We start from the raw sequence: 19,687 nt of genomic DNA, 5'->3' as shown, positions 1-19,687 counted from the left end.
GGGGTGCTGGTTGCTGAGGCTTTCATGGGGTGCTGGTTGCTGGGGCTTTCATGTGTACTGTTTGCTGAGGCTTTCATGGGGTGCTGGTTGCTGGGGCTTAATGGGATGCTGGTTGCTTTGGCTTTCATGGGTTGCTGGTTGCTGGGGCTTTATTGGGATGCTGACTGTTGCGGCTCCAATGGGATGCTGGTTGCTGGGGCTTTCATTGGGTGCTGGTAGTTTCATAGGGTGCTGGTTGCTGTGGCTTTCATGGGATGCTGGTTGCTGGGGCTTTCATGGGGTGCTGGTAGTTTCATAGGGTGCTGGTTGCTGTGGCTTTCATGGGATGCTGGTTGCTGGGGCTTTCATGGGGTGCTGGTAGTTTCATAGGGTGCTGGTTGCTGGGGCTTTCATGGGGTGCTGTTTGCTGAGTCTTTCATAGGGTGCTGGTAGTTCCATAGGGTGCAGGTTGCTGTGGCTTTTGTGGGGTGCTGGTTGCTAAGGCTTTACTGGGATGCTGACTGTTGGGGCTCCCATGGTAAGCTGGTTGCTGAGGCTTTCATGGGGTGCTGGTTGCTGTGGCTTCCATGGGGTGCTAGTTGCTGTGGCTTTCATGGGTTGCTGGTTGCTGGGGCTTTATTGGGATGCTGACTGTTGGGGCTCCAATGGGATGCTGGTTGCTGGGGCTTTCATGGGGTGCTGGTTGCAGGGGCTTTCATGTGTTGCTTGGGCTTTATTGGAATGCTGACTGTTGGGGCCCCAATGGGATGCTGGTTGCTGAGGCTTTCATGGGGTGCTAGTTGCTGTGGCTTCCATGGGGTGCTAGTTGCTGTGGTTTCCATGGGTTGCTGGTTGCTGGGGCTTTATTGGGATGCTGACTGTTGGGGCTCCAATGGGATGCTGGTTGCTGGGGCTTGCATGGGGTGCTGGTTGCAGGGGCTTTTAGGGGTGCTGGTTGCTGGGGCTTTCATGGGGTGCTGGTAGTTCCATGGGGTGCTGGTTGCTGGGGCTTTTGATGGGTGCTGGTTACTGGGGCTTCCATGGGGTGCTGGTAGTTCCATGGGGTGCTGGTTGCTGAGGCTTTCATGGGGTGCTGGTTGCTGGGACTTTCATAGGTTGCTGGTAGTTCCATGGGGTGCTGGTTGCTTGGGCTTCCATGGGGTGCTGGTAGATCCATGGGGTGCTGGTTGCTGAGGCTTTCATGGGGTGCTGGTTGTTCAGGCTTTCATGGGGTGCTGGTTGCTTGGACTTTATTGGGATGCTGACTGTTGGGGCTCCCATGGGAAGCTGGTTGCTGGGGATTTCATGGGGTGCTGGTTGCTTAGGCTTTATTGGGATGCTGACTGTTCGGGCTCCCATGGGTGCTGGTTTCTGGGGCTACCATGGGGTGCTGATGGGGCTTCCGTCTGATTTCTCCAAATACAGCCAGGGTACAACTGAGACCAGCATTTATTGCAACCCCAATATCATTTACCATTAAATGGATTCTGACAAACTTTAAACACTTGGTGATTTGACTATATACCCAATTTGAATAATTTCTCCCATATCTTTTACAACCACACATCAAAGATCTATACACAAATTATTTTCACTACCCACAAAAGAGTTCCAGCCAAAAATACACTCTAACTTATTTTTTTAAATGAGGTGGGAGAAAAAGCATCTACCATGGCCAACCAGCCACCACACAGGGTGTTCTGTGGAAATGAGGTTTACTGAGTTTTACATGAGCGACAATGGAAGATACTTTAAGCCGTATATACAACATTATATCTTATGCATAAAATAAATTTGATAGAAAATATACACTTTCTTTAATCTCTTTCCTGTTATTATATTTTCCAGCATCAAGACATTGCTGCAAAAACACTGTTAAATCAATATGTACTGTAGATTGTTTGAATTTGAGAGGTTTATATTTATGATATTTAACCTCTAAAAAAGCTGCAATAATGTGATGTCTGGGGTTGTCTTTGTTTAAAAACTAACCTTGGCCATAACTCAAACTGTTCTAAATATTCATATGAAACTTGGTACACATGTTGCCAGAGTCAATATATGTGCACATCAAAAGCAAGGTCCATAACCCTGGCTTTAATAATTGTTGAGTGATTCCCCTTGATCGAATGAAATAAACCAAATGAAAAAATAAAAACGAGCAATGGGGTTCGCTCCTACGCACTCTTCTATACTAATCAATCAGCCATGTGTTCAGTAAATGTGTTTGTGGGGAGTTTTTGCTGTTTGGTTCCCTGCTTGCAGTATATACGCTACATCGCAACAGGGAAACAAAACAAAAAAAGTTTGCTGGCATTGGGTAATGTTACAATTTACTGTCGCAAGGCTGGTCACAAATTTTGAAACATAGTAATACTTCAAATAACCTCTGACAGACGAAGGAGAAATAATATTTGAAATATTTTATTGGCAAAATAATGTAATAGCATAGCACCTGAGTACAAGAAACATATTTACATGGTAAAATGCATGCTATATTCTGGAATAAACTGATATATCAAAATATAATCATATCATTTTGCAAAAATAACAGTAATCTGAAACAATTTTTAATAAATTCCTTTTATCTTTGGAAGAAAATTGAATGTATCACAGAAATAATACAAATCCTAGAAATTGCAACCATTATGAACACATCACAATTATCTTGATCAACCTTATTCAATCCTGAACTAAACATATTATTAATTTATTATCAAACAACTTGCTCCTCAATATAACACTGATACAATTAGTAATACACTATATGAGAAAACACAAAGTGAAAGCAACAAATCCAATAGCTGTTTGAATTGAAGCAACTTAAGGCTGTATTATAAAGCATAAAGTTAAGATTATATGTAACACCAGAATTTTGAACATTTTTCGCAAGCCCTGTACTAGTTAATTGCTAACTGGGCTTGCTCAAATGTTTTATTTTATATAGCAGGACTTGTTTCAGTTTGAAAATGATAAGCACTAACAATTTATAAGGATTTGACTTGTTCATACAAAAGGCTTATTTCAATGACTGCATAAGCTTGGCAGTAAGACACACCAATAGTCAAATGACATGAAATTACATGTAATACAGTATGGTTGCATAGTACTATCAAATTATTTTTCAGCCGGGACAGCAATTAAAATACATGGCTGTGGGTGCCATTAGTGACTCCCTAGTAAAGTGACATGATAAAGTGAGGCAAGAGGAATGTTAGTGAGCAATATGAAGCACTTTTCTATATACCTATAGATATATATATAAGTGAGTGTCTCTTCCTCACCAATTTGGGGCTATTCACAATGATTAAACACATAAATTTTTCCCAAATTGAAAAAAAATATTTTTCCAATTTTGTGTTTTAAAATTTTAAAAAATGGACCCAAACTTTTATTGAATGAAAGAGTTGTATTCTTTAAGAAACAAACTATGACTCATTCTATTATCATTTCTTATGCTATATTTTAAATTATTCTTGTACATTTCTTAGATTCAAAACGACACTTTTTTCCCAATCCGAAAGACCTCAACTGCATTTCCTAAATGGTTAGAAAAAATGAGTTAATATTTACCACACCCTCACTGCAGTACCAAAAAGCTCATGTTAAGATGTCTGAGGGTGCAAATTTTAATAATGAGATGTAAACTTAAAGCAAGTTATCTGGCCATCTTCAGTTGTCATGTTAATAACGATCTTAAATCGCTAAAAAACTAGCACCTGGCTAGTATCTCCTACCATTGAGCAAGTAATGATAATTTAATAATTGCATTAAAGTATGAACCTTTAACAACTATCCTTAACAACAACACTTTATCTGGATAATAAAACATTTTAAGGTCTGGAAAAACATTAAGACCTAAGTCATAGTCAACTTGATGGATGAAAGCGTAACAGTTGTATATGACACTTTTATAGAAGCAGATATAATACAACATGGCCTCCATATTGCCAACCGAGTTAAGAACAGATATTTTTTGCCTGTTTTTATCAGATGACTAGATTTTTAGCATATTTTTTTCTCACTTAAAATCATTTTTGAACACAATTGACAATAGGCCGAACCACCCTGATATACCGTAAATGTCATAACTGTTCGACCAATGGAGAGATTTACTAGTCACATGACAATGCTGCACAAACAAACACACCTGGACTTTGATTCAATATATTATCTTGTTAAAAAATTAGTCATTATCAGGGGCGGTTGTATTCTGATTAAGCATCATATCAATTAAATTCAGGGTTGTGTGTCTCCTACATTAGTTTGGCCCCTGTCCTGCTCGCCATTGTCATGACCACCCGACCCCCCTGTCGCCCCAAGGTTGTCATGGGGTCCTGAACCTTCTGTGTTCCCTCCGCTGTTGCCAGGTAAGATGGGCTGGGTGTCGTATTCCACATTTGTAGATTCATCAGTTTCTCCGCTACTGTAGGTCTGTAAAGTATACAGAATACAAGTATTAACTCTCAATAACAATCAAACATATTTTATTCATTTGTCAAAGGCTGGAATTGAAATTCACATTAATGACTCTTTATCTCCTAACCATTGTGCAGAAACTATGTGATAATTTTCAATATGTTGAAACTCCCACAGCTAATAAAGTCTATGTATGTCAAAGAATTAACATGCACTTGGATGGACCATGAGTTTTCTCTGTAAACATCAGGTTCTGGAAACTATCTACATACCAGTAGGCTAATAGTTCTAAACAATAGTATTTCTTTGACAGTTGAGATTTTCAACTTATTGTGGAATTTACATGTACATATAAAATTACGGGTTTTTATCAATCAGGTGCTTGAAACATACCAACACTTTCCAACAGGTAGGGACTATTTAAATAAATACCAAAGGTTGATCAGTGTTTCCAAATTACGTTTTACCTCTGCTGGGAATTTCTAAGTGCATATGATATGCACAGAAAAGTAAGGTAAAATGTGTAATAATTTTTTAACAGAAAAACATAACTTACAGTACACTACGTTTAGCAGATTATTTCCCCTGCTACTAATACTTCTCAGACGAACAAGGTACATCATAAGTGTAATAACACATATAGGTATATTTGTATGCTCTGCTTAACAAGGTTATAAGTTATTTTAATAACAAATTAATGATTCAGATTTATTTTTCTGGTTTAAACATTCATCTTTAACACAAATCAAATCAAGGAAACGCTAAGGAAAAGATTCTCAGTTATGTTTTTTATTTTTGGGCAGTGTCCCAAAACTACTACTGTCAAACTAGACTTTGACCTCTTATATACATCATTTCGAAGTAAACTTATCAGTTAATTTTGCATTATTCAAACAGAGGAGGAGGCTATTATAGAGTAAATGTTTATTCAGACATCTTCAAAATTCTGGAGAATATAAAAAAAACACGCAAAAAATTTCAGAGAGCAACACCCTACTACTGTACCATTAAAAACCCTAACACAAAATTAGTTATGTACCTGTGATTCTCTGTCCCACATGTTTTTCCTGATGCCATATATGACCGTCCCCAACAGTATGAGCACACCAACACAGATGAGAGTGATCTCCCCTACTTCTATGATCAGAAGGGGCGTGAACAGCAGCCGCTTCAGCTTAGCAGCACTCTTGTCATCTATCACAGCACTCTGGAAGGTCACATCACAAGATTTGGGCAAGACAATTGGCAAAATGGGGTAACTGACATACACAATTGTTTCTCATATACTCACTTTGAGAAGAAGAAAAACTTTTATTCATTTTCAATAAAACAACACATACAATATGACCCTTGATTCAAACAGTTCTTCAAATTGATGCTTCTGACTTTGGGCCAAAACTCCGGTAAAGTTACCTAGATTTAAGTGGAATATGTATCAGTAAAACTTAAGATGTGAACTACTTATTGCACACACACACACACACACACACGCACACGCACACGCACGCCCGCACACACACACGCACGCACGCACGCACACACACACACACACACACACAAGTTTTGAGAACAATGATTTTTAAGAGTTTGACACCTTCAAATGTTTAAGACATTATTGTTTCACAATTTGTTTTTCAATTATAATGTTAATCCTACAAAAGTATACATGTATTAGTTGCTATTAAACCTCATGTTGTTACCAAAAAATGGGCATCTTCTTAAAGAACATGAAAAAAGGTGTTTTTCTTTGGGAACATAACTAATTTTTGCACTGTAATATCGATCATGGGTAATCCTCTACCTCATTCAGCCAGAAAATAGGCAGGAACACAGGCTTGATGTCCAATGTCTCGCTGAAAGAAAACACCACAGAATCTGCAAGAGTTGGCAATTCAATTTACTAATTTGCAAAGATGAATATTTTACCAAGTTTGAAATGCAGCAAAAATGTGTTTTTTTTCATGTAATCTACATTTTAGCTAAATCATTGACAGTCTAAAATCATTACAAAATATTAATACAATTTAGGATAATTTATGTTGCTTTCTACACCTCACAAAAGACATAAAACACTTACGTGACATTAGCTATAGGTGTGAGGTACACATTGATTTGCACTCTTTTTTCAGCTCGCAAAACCAGCCCTGTGTACTGTGAAAGGTAAATAATTAACAGATTTTAAAGTGCAAAACAGTTTGGGCATTTTAAGTGTATCTTTCATAAAAAAATAATATATATATAATTTAAGTATGGCAAAAATCTAGACAAGATGCTTAAGTGCTTAAAACACTTTTTTATGTAATTTTCAGCTGGTTGCATATTAAAACAATTCAGATCTAGCCAAAAAGTCCTTCAAATTGACCAAAATGCATACTGGACTCAAAGTAAAAAAAACTACTAAATTTGACAGGGGAACATAGCCCTCTTTAAGGAAATAAGCCTAGGTGTTATCACCAAAAACTGGTTTAATTTTTTGTACAAATCTCAGATGAAACATAAACAAGACGTTAACTGCTGAAGATTTGGAAGTAAAGAGGCCATTTTAAACAAAAAGCAACATCCCCAGGATAAGTATTTTATGTTGATAAAAAAACTCCTTTTGAAAAAACAAACAATTAGACACTAAAATATTCTTTGACCTTACACCTTATCTGGTCAGGAGCTCTTCATGTATTGAAAGCAGTGGTAGAAGTTTATCATAAATTGTTATAAAACCTGTGTACAATGTCAGTTGGGAGACAAGGTTTCCATCTAAAGTGGCAAATGATTTTTTCACCTTCAATTTTTTGTCCTAAAACATTGCCATATACCTGAACAAATACATGTAGGTCAAAATCGTTTACAAATAATTCATGAAAAAACTACTGAAAGCAATCTGGGCCAATTTCTTTACCAAATTTTTGGTTTCTCAACACCAACCTTTTTAATTTTACAAAACCTGTATTGGTTACACACTGGTTAATCATGAAACCAGAGCTCTAACACAAACTTATTAATATTGTATTTTAAACCAATTTAAACACAACAGAGGGCTAGCTAATGATACAGTAACAGGGCCCACTTGAATATAGCATCTGAGTCACAACCTCAAATATCTGAAATATTACGAACTTCACAGATGACAACAAGTAACTTCTTACGTATCCTGAACTGTGTTTCCAACATCAATACTGGCTAAATTTCAGTTTTTACAGCATTACACGTATAGTTTATCAAAATTAGGATAGTAACATAATTTAACACAATTCAATCCCAACTGAGTAAAAGAAGCCAGCCAGTGTGTATCCTCAACTATGTTTTCAACATAAATACAAGCTAAATTATATTTTTTTCAAGTATTGTATATAAAAATTAGGATGATATCACTCTAACATTATTTCACTTTCCATCAAAGGTTATTATTAAAATGGGCCCCAGGTTCTAAAATAAATCAATGACTCTGCCTATTCAACCAAAATATTGAGTAAAGAAGCCAGCCAGTTCAGTTCAAGTGTGTAAATGTGGCATCCTACCGGCTCTAGATCGAGTATGGTGTTATGTTCCTCTTCGTTGGGGCTCAGTCCCGTGACAGCCTCCAGGTAGCGCTTGTCTGTGAACAGGAAGTGGGGCAGGGAGACAGCCACCGGCAGATGGAAGAAGTCCACTGGAAAATGGATAGGAATGCTTGCTTATAAATGCTGTTATGAAGAAAGAATAACCTTCATATTCTACAGATTCCTGTTTCATAAACAGAATTAACACTACACTTTAACTTTAAAGTAAAGCTTTAACTTTTCTACGTATTTAAAGATAATTCAAGTTTTTTTTTTCATTTAAGCCAATTACTCTAAGTAATATAGAAGTATTGGTAAAAAAAGACTTTCAGCTTTTTTTGCTGAAATAGCTCTAAAGAGCTTTTGTGAAGAACTACATTTATTTACTAGAAATGCACAGCCCGTTAAAAGCTGACTTTTTGTTGTAATGGCCCCCAATAGGGCAGCATTTGCAAAGAGATTAATATGTTATTGTACCCGGTAGATTAACTTTGCAGCACAAGCACGCAATAAAATTACATTTAATTACTGCTGATAAAAAATAAGTAAACTAAAAGATGCACTTCAAATGTGTGACCATCTATATTAAAAAATAAAACATAAACATAAAGATATACTCTTCCACAAAACATAATATGCAGTTAATTCTTTATAAGGAAATATTGCTTATTCAAAAATGCAGCTGTTGGGAAGCTTTTGAAAAAAAAATGCAAAGAAAAAGCAAGCTTTTGCAACATTGGAGAGAAAGCGCAGCTTCAGCGAAAAGAAAAAGCTGGCTTTGAAGCTGTGTTTTTATTTGGCATGGCTAAACCCATAATATAACAAGCCATGTACCTGACTGGCATGGGTAAACCCATTATATAACAAGCCATGTACCTGACTGGCATGGCTAAACCCACAATACAACAAGCCATGTACCTGACTGGCATGGCTAAAGCCACAATACAACAAGCCATGTACCTGACTGGCATGGGTAAACCCATTATATAACAAGCCATGTACCTGACTGGCATGGGTAAACCCATTATACAACAAGCCATGTACCTGACTGGCATGGGTAAACCCATTATACAACAAGCCATGTACCTGACTGGCATGGGTGAACCCATTATACAACAAGCCATGTACCTGACTGGCATGGGTGAACCCATTATACAACAAGCCATGTACCAGACTGGCATAGGTGAACCCATTATACAACAAGCCATGTACCTGACTGGCATGGGTGAACCCATTATACAACAAGCCATGTACCTGACTGGCATGGGTGAACCCATTATACAACAAGCCATGTACCTGACTGGCATGGGTGAACCCATTATACAACAAGCCATGTACCTGACTGGCATAGGTGAACCCATTATACAACAAGCCATGTACCTGACTGGCATGGGTAAACCCATTATACAACAAGCCATGTACCTGACTGACATGGGTGAACCCATTATACAACAAGCCATGTACCTGACTGGCATGGGTGAACCCATTATACAACAAGCCATGTACCTGACTGGCATGGGTGAACCAACAATACAACAAGCCATGTACCTGACTGGCATGGGTGAACCCATTATACAACACGCCATGTACCTGACTGGCATGGGTAAACCCACTATACAACAAGCCATGTACCTGACTGGCATGGGTGAACCCATTATACAACAAGCCATGTACCTGACTGGCATGGGTGAACCCATTATACAACAAGCCATGTACCTGACTGGCATGGCTAAACCCATTATACAACAAGCCATGTACCTGACTGGCATGGGTAAACCCATTATATAACAAGCCATGTACCTGACTGGCATGGGTGAACCCATTATACAACAAGCCATGTACCTGACTGGCATGGCTAAACCAACAATACAACAAGCCATGTACCTGACTGGCATGGCTAAACCCATTATACAACAAGCCATGTACCTGACTGGCATGGCTAAACCCATTATACAACAAGCCATGTACCTGACTGGCATGGCTAAACCCATTATACAACAAGCCATGTACCTGACTGGCATGGGAAAACCCATTATACAACACGCCATGTACCTGACTGGCATGGGTGAACCCATTATACAACAAGCCATGTACCTGACTGGCATGGGTAAACCCATTATACAACAAGCCATGTACCTGACTGGCATGGGAAAACCCATTATACAACACGCCATGTACCTGACTGGCATGGGTGAACCCATTATACAACACGCCATGTACCTGACTGGCATGGGTGAACCCATTATACAACAAGCCATGTACCTGACTGGCATGGGTAAACCCATTATACAACAAGCCATGTACCTGAATGGCATGGGTAAACCCATTATACAACAAGCCATGTACCTGACTGGCATGGGAAAACCCATTATACAACACGCCATGTACCTGACTGGCATGGGTAAACCCATTATACAACAAGCCATGTACCTGACTGGCATGGGTGAACCCATTATACAACAAGCCATGTACCTGACTGGCATGGGTAAACCCATTATACAACAAGCCATGTACCTGACTGGCATGGGTAAACCCATTATACAACACGCCATGTACCTGACTGGCATGGGTAAACCCATTATATAACAAGCCATGTACCTGACTGGCATGGGTAAACCCATTATATAACAAGCCATGTACCTGACTGGCATGGGTAAACCCATTATATAACAAGCCATGTACCTGACTGGCATGGGTGAACCCATTATACAACAAGCCATGTACCTGACTGGCATGGGTGAACCCATTATACAACAAGCCATGTACCTGACTGGCATGGCTAAACCAACAATACAACAAGCCATGTACCTGACTGGCATGGCTAAACCCACAATACAACAAGCCATGTACCTGACTGGCATGGGTAAACCCATTATACAACAAGCCATGTACCTGACTGGCATGGGTGAACCCATTATACAACAAGCCATGTACCTGACTGGCATGGCTAAACCCATTATACAACAAGCCATGTACCTGACTGGCATGGCTAAACCCATTATACAACAAGCCATGTACCTGACTGGCATGGGTAAACCCTTTATACAACAAGTCATGTACCTGACTGGCATGGGTGAACCCATTATACAACAAGCCATGTACCTGACTGGCATGGGTGAACCCATTATACAACAAGCCATGTACCTGACTGGCATGGGTAAACCCATTATACAACAAGTCATGTACCTGACTGACATGGGTGAACCCATTATACAACAAGCCATGTACCTGACTGGCATGGCTAAACCCACAATACAACAAGCCATGTACCTGACTGGCATGGGTAAACCCATTATACAACAAGCCATGTACCTGACTGGCATGGGTGAACCCATTATACAACAAGTCATGTACCTGACTGACATGGGTAAACCCATTATACAACAAGCCATGTACCTGACTGGCATGGGTGAACCCATTATACAACACGCCATGTACCTGACTGGCATGGGTGAACCCATTATACAACAAGCCATGTACCTGACTGGCATGGGTGAACCCATCATACAACAAGCCATGTACCTGACTGGCATGGGTAAACCCACTATACAACAAGCCATGTACCTGACTGGCATGGGTAAACCCATTATACAACAAGCCATGTACCTGACTGGCATGGGTGAACCCATTATACAACAAGCCATGTACCTGACTGGCATGGGTGAACCCATTATACAACACGCCATGTACCTGACTGGCATAGGTGAACCCATTATACAACAAGCCATGTACCTGACTGACATGGGTAAACCCACTATACAACAAGCCATGTACCTGACTGGCATGGGTAAACCCATTATACAACAAGCCATGTACCTGACTGGCATGGGTGAACCCACTATACAACAAGCCATGTACCTGACTGGCATGGGTAAACCCATTATACAACAAGCCATGTACCTGACTGGCATGGGTGAACCCATTATACAACAAGCCATGTACCTGACTGGCATGGGTGAACCCATTATACAACAAGCCATGTACCTGACTGGCATGGGTGAACCCATTATACAACAAGCCATGTACCTGACTGGCATGGGTGAACCCATTATACAACAAGCCATGTACCTGACTGACATGGGTGAACCCATTATACAACAAGCCATGTACCTGACTGGCATGGGTGAACCCATTATACAACAAGCCATGTACCTGACTGACATGGGTGAACCCATTATACAACAAGCCATGTACCTGACTGGCATGGCTAAAGCCACAATACAACAAGCCATGTACCTGACTGGCATGGGTAAACCCATTATATAACAAGCCATGTACCTGACTGACATGGGTGAACCCATTATACAACAAGCCATGTACCTGACTGGCATGGCTAAACCCACAATACAACAAGCCATGTACCTGACTGGCATGGGTAAACCCATTATACAACAAGCCATGTACCTGACTGGCATGGCTAAACCCATTATACAACAAGCCATGTACCTGACTGGCATGGGTGAACCAGCAATACAACAAGCCATGTACCTGACTGGCATGGGTAAACCCATTATACAACAAGCCATGTACCTGACTGGCATGGGTAAACCCATTATATAACACGCCATGTACCTGACTGGCATGGGTGAACCCATTATACAACAAGCCATGTACCTGACTGGCATGGGTGAACCCATTATACAACAAGCCATGTACCTGACTGGCATGGGTGAACCCATCATACAACAAGCCATGTACCTGACTGGCATGGGTGAACCCATTATACAACAAGCCATGTACCTGACTGGCATGGGTGAACCCATTATACAACAAGCCATGTACCTGACTGGCATAAGTGAACCCATTATACAACAAGCCATGTACCTGACTGGCATAAGTTAACCCATTATACAACAAGCCATGTACCTGACTGGCATGGGTGAACCCATCATACAACACCCATTATACAACACGCCATGTACCTGACTGGCATGGGTGAACCCATTATACAACAAGCCATGTACCTGACTGGCATGGGTAAACCCATTATACAACACGCCATGTACCTGACTGGCATGGGTGAACCCATTATACAACAAGCCATGTACCTGACTGGCATGGGTGAACCCATTATACAACAAGCCATGTACCTGACTGGCATGGCTAAACCCATCATACAACAAGCCATGTACCTGACTGGCATGGGTGAACCCATTATACAACAAGCCATGTACCTGACTGGCATGGGTGAACCCATTATACAACAAGCCATGTACCTGACTGGCATGGGTGAACCCATTATACAACAAGCCATGTACCTGACTGACATGGGTAAACCCATCAAACAACATGCCATGTACCTGACTGACATGGCTAAACCCATTATACAACAAGCCATGTACCTGACTGGCATGGGTGAACCCATTATACAACAAGCCATGTACCTGACTGGCATGGGTAAACCCATTATACAACACGCCATGTACCTGACTGGCATGGGTAAACCCATTATACAACAAGTCATGTACCTGACTGGCATGGGTGAACCCATTATACAACAAGCCATGTACCTGACTGGCATGGGTAAACCCATTATACATCACGCCATGTACCTGACTGGCATGGGTGAACCCATTATACAACACGCCATGTACCTGACTGGCATGGGTAAACCCATTATACAACACGCCATGTACCTGACTGGCATGGGTGAACCCATTATACAACAAGCCATGTACCTGACTGGCATGGGTGAACCCATTATACAACAAGCCATGTACCTGACTGGCATGGGTGAACCCATTATACAACAAGCCATGTACCTGACTGGCATGGGTGAACCCATTATACAACAAGCCATGTACCTGACTGGCATGGGTGAACCCATTATACAACAAGCCATGTACCTGACTGGCATGGGTAAACCCATTATACAACAAGTCATGTACCTGACTGGCATGGGTGAACCCATTATACAACAAGCCATGTACCTGACTGGCATGGGTGAACCCATTATACAACAAGTCATGTACCTGACTGGCATGGGTGAACTCATTATACAACAAGCCATGTACCTGACTGGCATGGGTGAACCCATTATACAACAAGTCATGTACCTGACTGGCATGGGTGAACCCATTATACAACAAGCCATGTACCTGACTGGCATGGGTGAACCCATTATACAACACGCCATGTACCTGACTGGCATGGGTGAACCCATTATACAACAAGCCATGTACCTGACTGGCATGGGTGAACCCATTATACAACAAGCCATGTACCTGACTGGCATGGGTGAACCCACTATACAACAAGCCATGTACCTGACTGGCATGGGTGAACCCATTATACAACAAGTCATGTACCTGACTGACATGGGTAAACCCATTATACAACAAGCCATGTACCTGACTGACATGGGTAAACCCATTATACAACAAGCCATGTACCTGACTGGCATGGGTGAACCCATTATACAACAAGTCATGTACCTGACTGGCATGGGTGAACCCATTATACAACAAGCCATGTACCTGACTGGCATGGGTGAACCCATTATACAACAAGTCATGTACCTGACTGGCATGGGTAAACCCATTATACAACAAGCCATGTACCTGACTGGCATGGGTGAACCCATCATACAACAAGCCATGTACCTGACTGGCATGGCTAAAGCCACAATACAACAAGCCATGTACCTGACTGGCATGGGTAAACCCATTATACAACAAGCATGGGTAAACCCATTATACAACAAGCCATGTACCTGACTGGCATGGGTAAACCCATTATACAACAAGTCATGTACCTGACTGACATGGGTAAACCCATTATACAACAAGCCATGTACCTGACTGACATGGGTAAACCCATTATACAACAAGCCATGTACCTGACTGGCATGGGTGAACCCATTATACAACAAGTCATGTACCTGACTGGCATGGGTGAACCCATTATATAACAAGTCATGTACCTGACTGGCATGGGTGAACCCATTATACAACAAGCCATGTACCTGACTGGCATGGGTGAACCCATTATGTAACAAGCCAAGTACCTGACTGGCATGGGTGAACCCATTATACAACAAGTCATGTACCTGACTGGCATGGGTAAACCCATTATACAACACGCAATGTACCTGACTGGCATGGGTAAACCCATTATACAACAAGTCATGTACCTGACTGACATGGGTAAACCCATTATACAACAAGCCATGTACCTGACTGACATGGGTAAACCCATTATACAACAAGCCATGTACCTGACTGGCATGGGTGAACCCATTATACAACAAGTCATGTACCTGACTGGCATGGGTGAACCCATTATATAACAAGTCATGTACCTGACTGGCATGGGTGAACCCATTATACAACAAGCCATGTACCTGACTGGCATGGGTGAACCCATTATGTAACAAGCCATGTACCTGACTGGCATGGGTGAACCCATTATACAACAAGTCATGTACCTGACTGGCATGGGTAAACCCATTATACAACAAGCCATGTACCTGACTGGCATGGGTGAACCCATTATACAACAAACCATGTACCTGACTGGCATGGGTAAACCCATTATACAACAAGTCATGTACCTGACTGGCATGGGTGAACCCATTATACAACACGCCATGTACCTGACTGGCATGGGTGAACCCATTATACAACAAGCCATGTACCTGACTGGCATGGGTGAACCCATTATACAACAAGCCATGTACCTGACTGGCATGGCTAAACCCATTATACAACAAGCCATGTACCTGACTGGCATGGCTAAACCCATTATACAACAAGCCATGTACCTGACTGGCATGGCTAAACCCATTATACAACAAGCCATGTACCTGACTGGCATGGGTGAACCCATTATACAACAAGCCATGTACCTGACTGGCATGGGTGAACCCATTATACAACACGCCATGTACCTGACTGGCATGGGTGAACCCATTATACAACACGCCATGTACCTGACTGGCATGGGTAAACCCATTATACAACAAGCCATGTACCTGACTGGCATGGGTGAACCCATCATACAACAAGCCATGTACCTGACTGGCATGGGTAAACCCACTATACAACAAGCCATGTACCTGACTGGCATGGGTAAACCCACTATACAACAAGCCATGTACCTGACTGGCATGGGTAAACCCATTATACAACAAGTCATGTACCTGACTGGCATGGGTGAACCCATCATACAACAAGCCATGTACCTGACTGGCATGGGTAAACCCACTATACAACAAGCCATGTACCTGACTGGCATGGGTAAACCCATTATACAACAAGCCATGTACCTGACTGGCATGGGTGAACCCATTATACAACAAGCCATGTACCTGACTGGCATGGGTGAACCCATTATACAACAAGCCATGTACCTGACTGGCATGGGTGAACCCATTATACAACACGCCATGTACCTGACTGGCATAGGTGAACCCATTATACAACAAGCCATGTACCTGACTGACATGGGTAAACCCACTATACAACAAGCCATGTACCTGACTGGCATGGGTAAACCCATTATACAACAAGCCATGTACCTGACTGGCATGGGTGAACCCACTATACAACAAGCCATGTACCTGACTGGCATGGGTAAACCCATTATACAACAAGCCATGTACCTGACTGGCATGGGTGAACCCATTATACAACAAGCCATGTACCTGACTGGCATGGCTAAACCCATTATACAACAAGCCATGTACCTGACTGACATGGGTGAACCCATTATACAACAAGCCATGTACCTGACTGGCATGGGTGAACCCATTATACAACAAGCCATGTACCTGACTGACATGGGTGAACCCATTATACAACAAGCCATGTACCTGACTGGCATGGGTGAACCCATTATACAACAAGCCATGTACCTGACTGACATGGGTGAACCCATTATACAACAAGCCATGTACCTGACTGGCATGGCTAAAGCCACAATACAACAAGCCATGTACCTGACTGGCATGGGTAAACCCATTATATAACAAGCCATGTACCTGACTGACATGGGTGAACCCATTATACAACAAGCCATGTACCTGACTGACATGGCTAAACCCACAATACAACAAGCCATGTACCTGACTGGCATGGGTAAACCCATTATACAACAAGCCATGTACCTGACTGGCATGGCTAAACCCATTATACAACAAGCCATGTACCTGACTGGCATGGGTGAACCAGCAATACAACAAGCCATGTACCTGACTGGCATGGGTAAACCCATTATACAACAAGCCATGTACCTGACTGGCATGGGTAAACCCATTATATAACACGCCATGTACCTGACTGGCATGGGTGAACCCATTATACAACAAGCCATGTACCTGACTGGCATAGGTGAACCCATTATACAACAAGCCATGTACCTGACTGACATGGGTAAACCCACTATACAACAAGCCATGTACCTGACTGGCATGGCTAAACCCATTATACAACAAGCCATGTACCTGACTGGCATGGGTGAACCCATCATACAACAAGCCATGTACCTGACTGGCATGGGTGAACCCATTATACAACAAGCCATGTACCTGACTGGCATGGGTAAACCCACTATACAACAAGCCATGTACCTGACTGGCATGGGTAAACCCATTATACAACAAGCCATGTACCTGACTGGCATGGGTGAACCCATCATACAACAAGCCATGTACCTGACTGGCATGGGTGAACCCATTATACAACAAGCCATGTACCTGACTGGCATGGGTGAACCCATTATACAACAAGCCATGTACCTGACTGGCATAAGTGAACCCATTATACAACAAGCCATGTACCTGACTGGCATAAGTTAACCCATTATACAACAAGCCATGTACCTGACTGGCATGGGTGAACCCATCATACAACAAGCCATGTACCTGACTGGCATAAGTGAACCCATTATACAACAAGCCATGTACCTGACTGGCATGGGTGAACCCATCATACAACAAGCCATGTACCTGACTGGCATGGGTAAACCCATTATACAACAAGCCATGTACCTGACTGGCATGGGTAAACCCACTATACAACACGCCATGTACCTGACTGGCATGGGTAAACCCATTATACAACAAGCCATGTACCTGACTGGCATGGGTGAACCCATTATACAACACGCCATGTACCTGACTGGCATGGGTAAACCCATTATACAACAAGCCATGTACCTGACTGGCATGGGTGAACCCATTATACAACACGCCATGTACCTGACTGGCATGGGTGAACCCATTATACAACAAGCATGGCTAAACCCATTATACAACAAGCCATGTACCTGACTGGCATGGGTAAACCCATTATACAACAAGCCATGTACCTGACTGGCATGGGTAAACCCACTATACAACACGCCATGTACCTGACTGGCATGGGTAAACCCATCATACAACAAGCCATGTACCTGACTGGCATGGGTAAACCCATTATACAACAAGCCATGTACCTGACTGGCATGGGTAAACCCACTATACAACACGCCATGTACCTGACTGGCATGGGTAAACCCATTATACAACAAGCCATGTACCTGACTGGCATGGGTGAACCCATTATACAACACGCCATGTACCTGACTGGCATGGGTAAACCCATTATACAACAAGCCATGTACCTGACTGGCATGGGTGAACCCATCATACAACAAGCCATGTACCTGACTGGCATGGGTAAACCCACTATACAACAAGCCATGTACCTGACTGGCATGGGTAAACCCACTATACAACAAGCCATGTACCTGACTGGCATGGGTAAACCCATTATACAACAAGTCATGTACCTGACTGGCATGGGTGAACCCATCATACAACAAGCCATGTACCTGACTGGCATGGGTAAACCCACTATACAACAAGCCATGTACCTGACTGGCATGGGTAAACCCATTATACAACAAGCCATGTACCTGACTGGCATGGGTGAACCCATTATACAACAAGCCATGTACCTGACTGGCATGGGTGAACCCATTATACAACAAGCCATGTACCTGACTGGCATGGGTGAACCCATTATACAACACGCCATGTACCTGACTGGCATAGGTGAACCCATTATACAACAAGCCATGTACCTGACTGACATGGGTAAACCCACTATACAACAAGCCATGTACCTGACTGGCATGGGTAAACCCATTATACAACAAGCCATGTACCTGACTGGCATGGGTGAACCCATTATACAACAAGCCATGTACCTGACTGGCATGGGTAAACCCATTATACAACAAGCCATGTACCTGACTGGCATGGGTGAACCCATTATACAACAATCCATGTACCTAACTGGCATGGCTAAACCCATTATACAACAAGCCATGTACCTGACTGACATGGGTGAACCCATTATACAACAAGCCATGTACCTGACTGGCATGGGTGAACCCATTATACAACAAGCCATGTACCTGACTGACATGGGTGAACCCATTATACAACAAGCCATGTACCTGACTGGCATGGGTGAACCCATTATACAACAAGCCATGTACCTGACTGACATGGGTGAACCCATTATACAACAAGCCATGTACCTGACTGGCATGGCTAAAGCCACAATACAACAAGCCATGTACCTGACTGGCATGGGTAAACCCATTATATAACAAGCCATGTACCTGACTGACATGGGTGAACCCATTATACAACAAGCCATGTACCTGACTGACATGGCTAAACCCACAATACAACAAGCCATGTACCTGACTGGCATGGGTAAACCCATTATACAACAAGCCATGTACCTGACTGGCATGGCTAAACC

The 19,687-nt window shown here is 42.2% G+C and overlaps 1 protein-coding gene across 4 annotated transcripts in view; it reads right to left on the bottom strand.

Annotated features, from left to right (window-relative positions):
• Nucleotides 1–2,390: 2,390 nt before the first annotated feature.
• The window catches only part of LOC128242686 (lysosome membrane protein 2-like), a 34,277-nt gene continuing 16,980 nt past the window's right edge, over nt 2,391–19,687 (bottom strand). For all 4 annotated transcript variants that reach the window (XM_052959939.1, XM_052959937.1, XM_052959940.1 and 1 more), the window contains 5 exons: nt 7,911–8,041; nt 6,476–6,549; nt 6,200–6,251; nt 5,438–5,605; nt 2,391–4,413 (listed from right to left, as the gene is read on the bottom strand). In XM_052959939.1, the coding sequence (XP_052815899.1) occupies nt 4,219–4,413; nt 5,438–5,605; nt 6,200–6,251; nt 6,476–6,549; nt 7,911–8,041 (620 nt within the window). In that variant the 3' untranslated portion in view covers nt 2,391–4,218. The remainder of the gene's footprint in view (nt 4,414–5,437; nt 5,606–6,199; nt 6,252–6,475; nt 6,550–7,910; nt 8,042–19,687) is intronic.

This window comes from Mya arenaria, chromosome 8, assembly GCF_026914265.1.
Source record: "Mya arenaria isolate MELC-2E11 chromosome 8, ASM2691426v1".
Lineage (NCBI taxonomy): Eukaryota > Metazoa > Mollusca > Bivalvia > Myida > Myidae > Mya > Mya arenaria.
The sequence above is the reverse complement of the archived record's forward strand: the minus strand, read 5'-3'. Positions and strand labels throughout refer to the sequence as shown.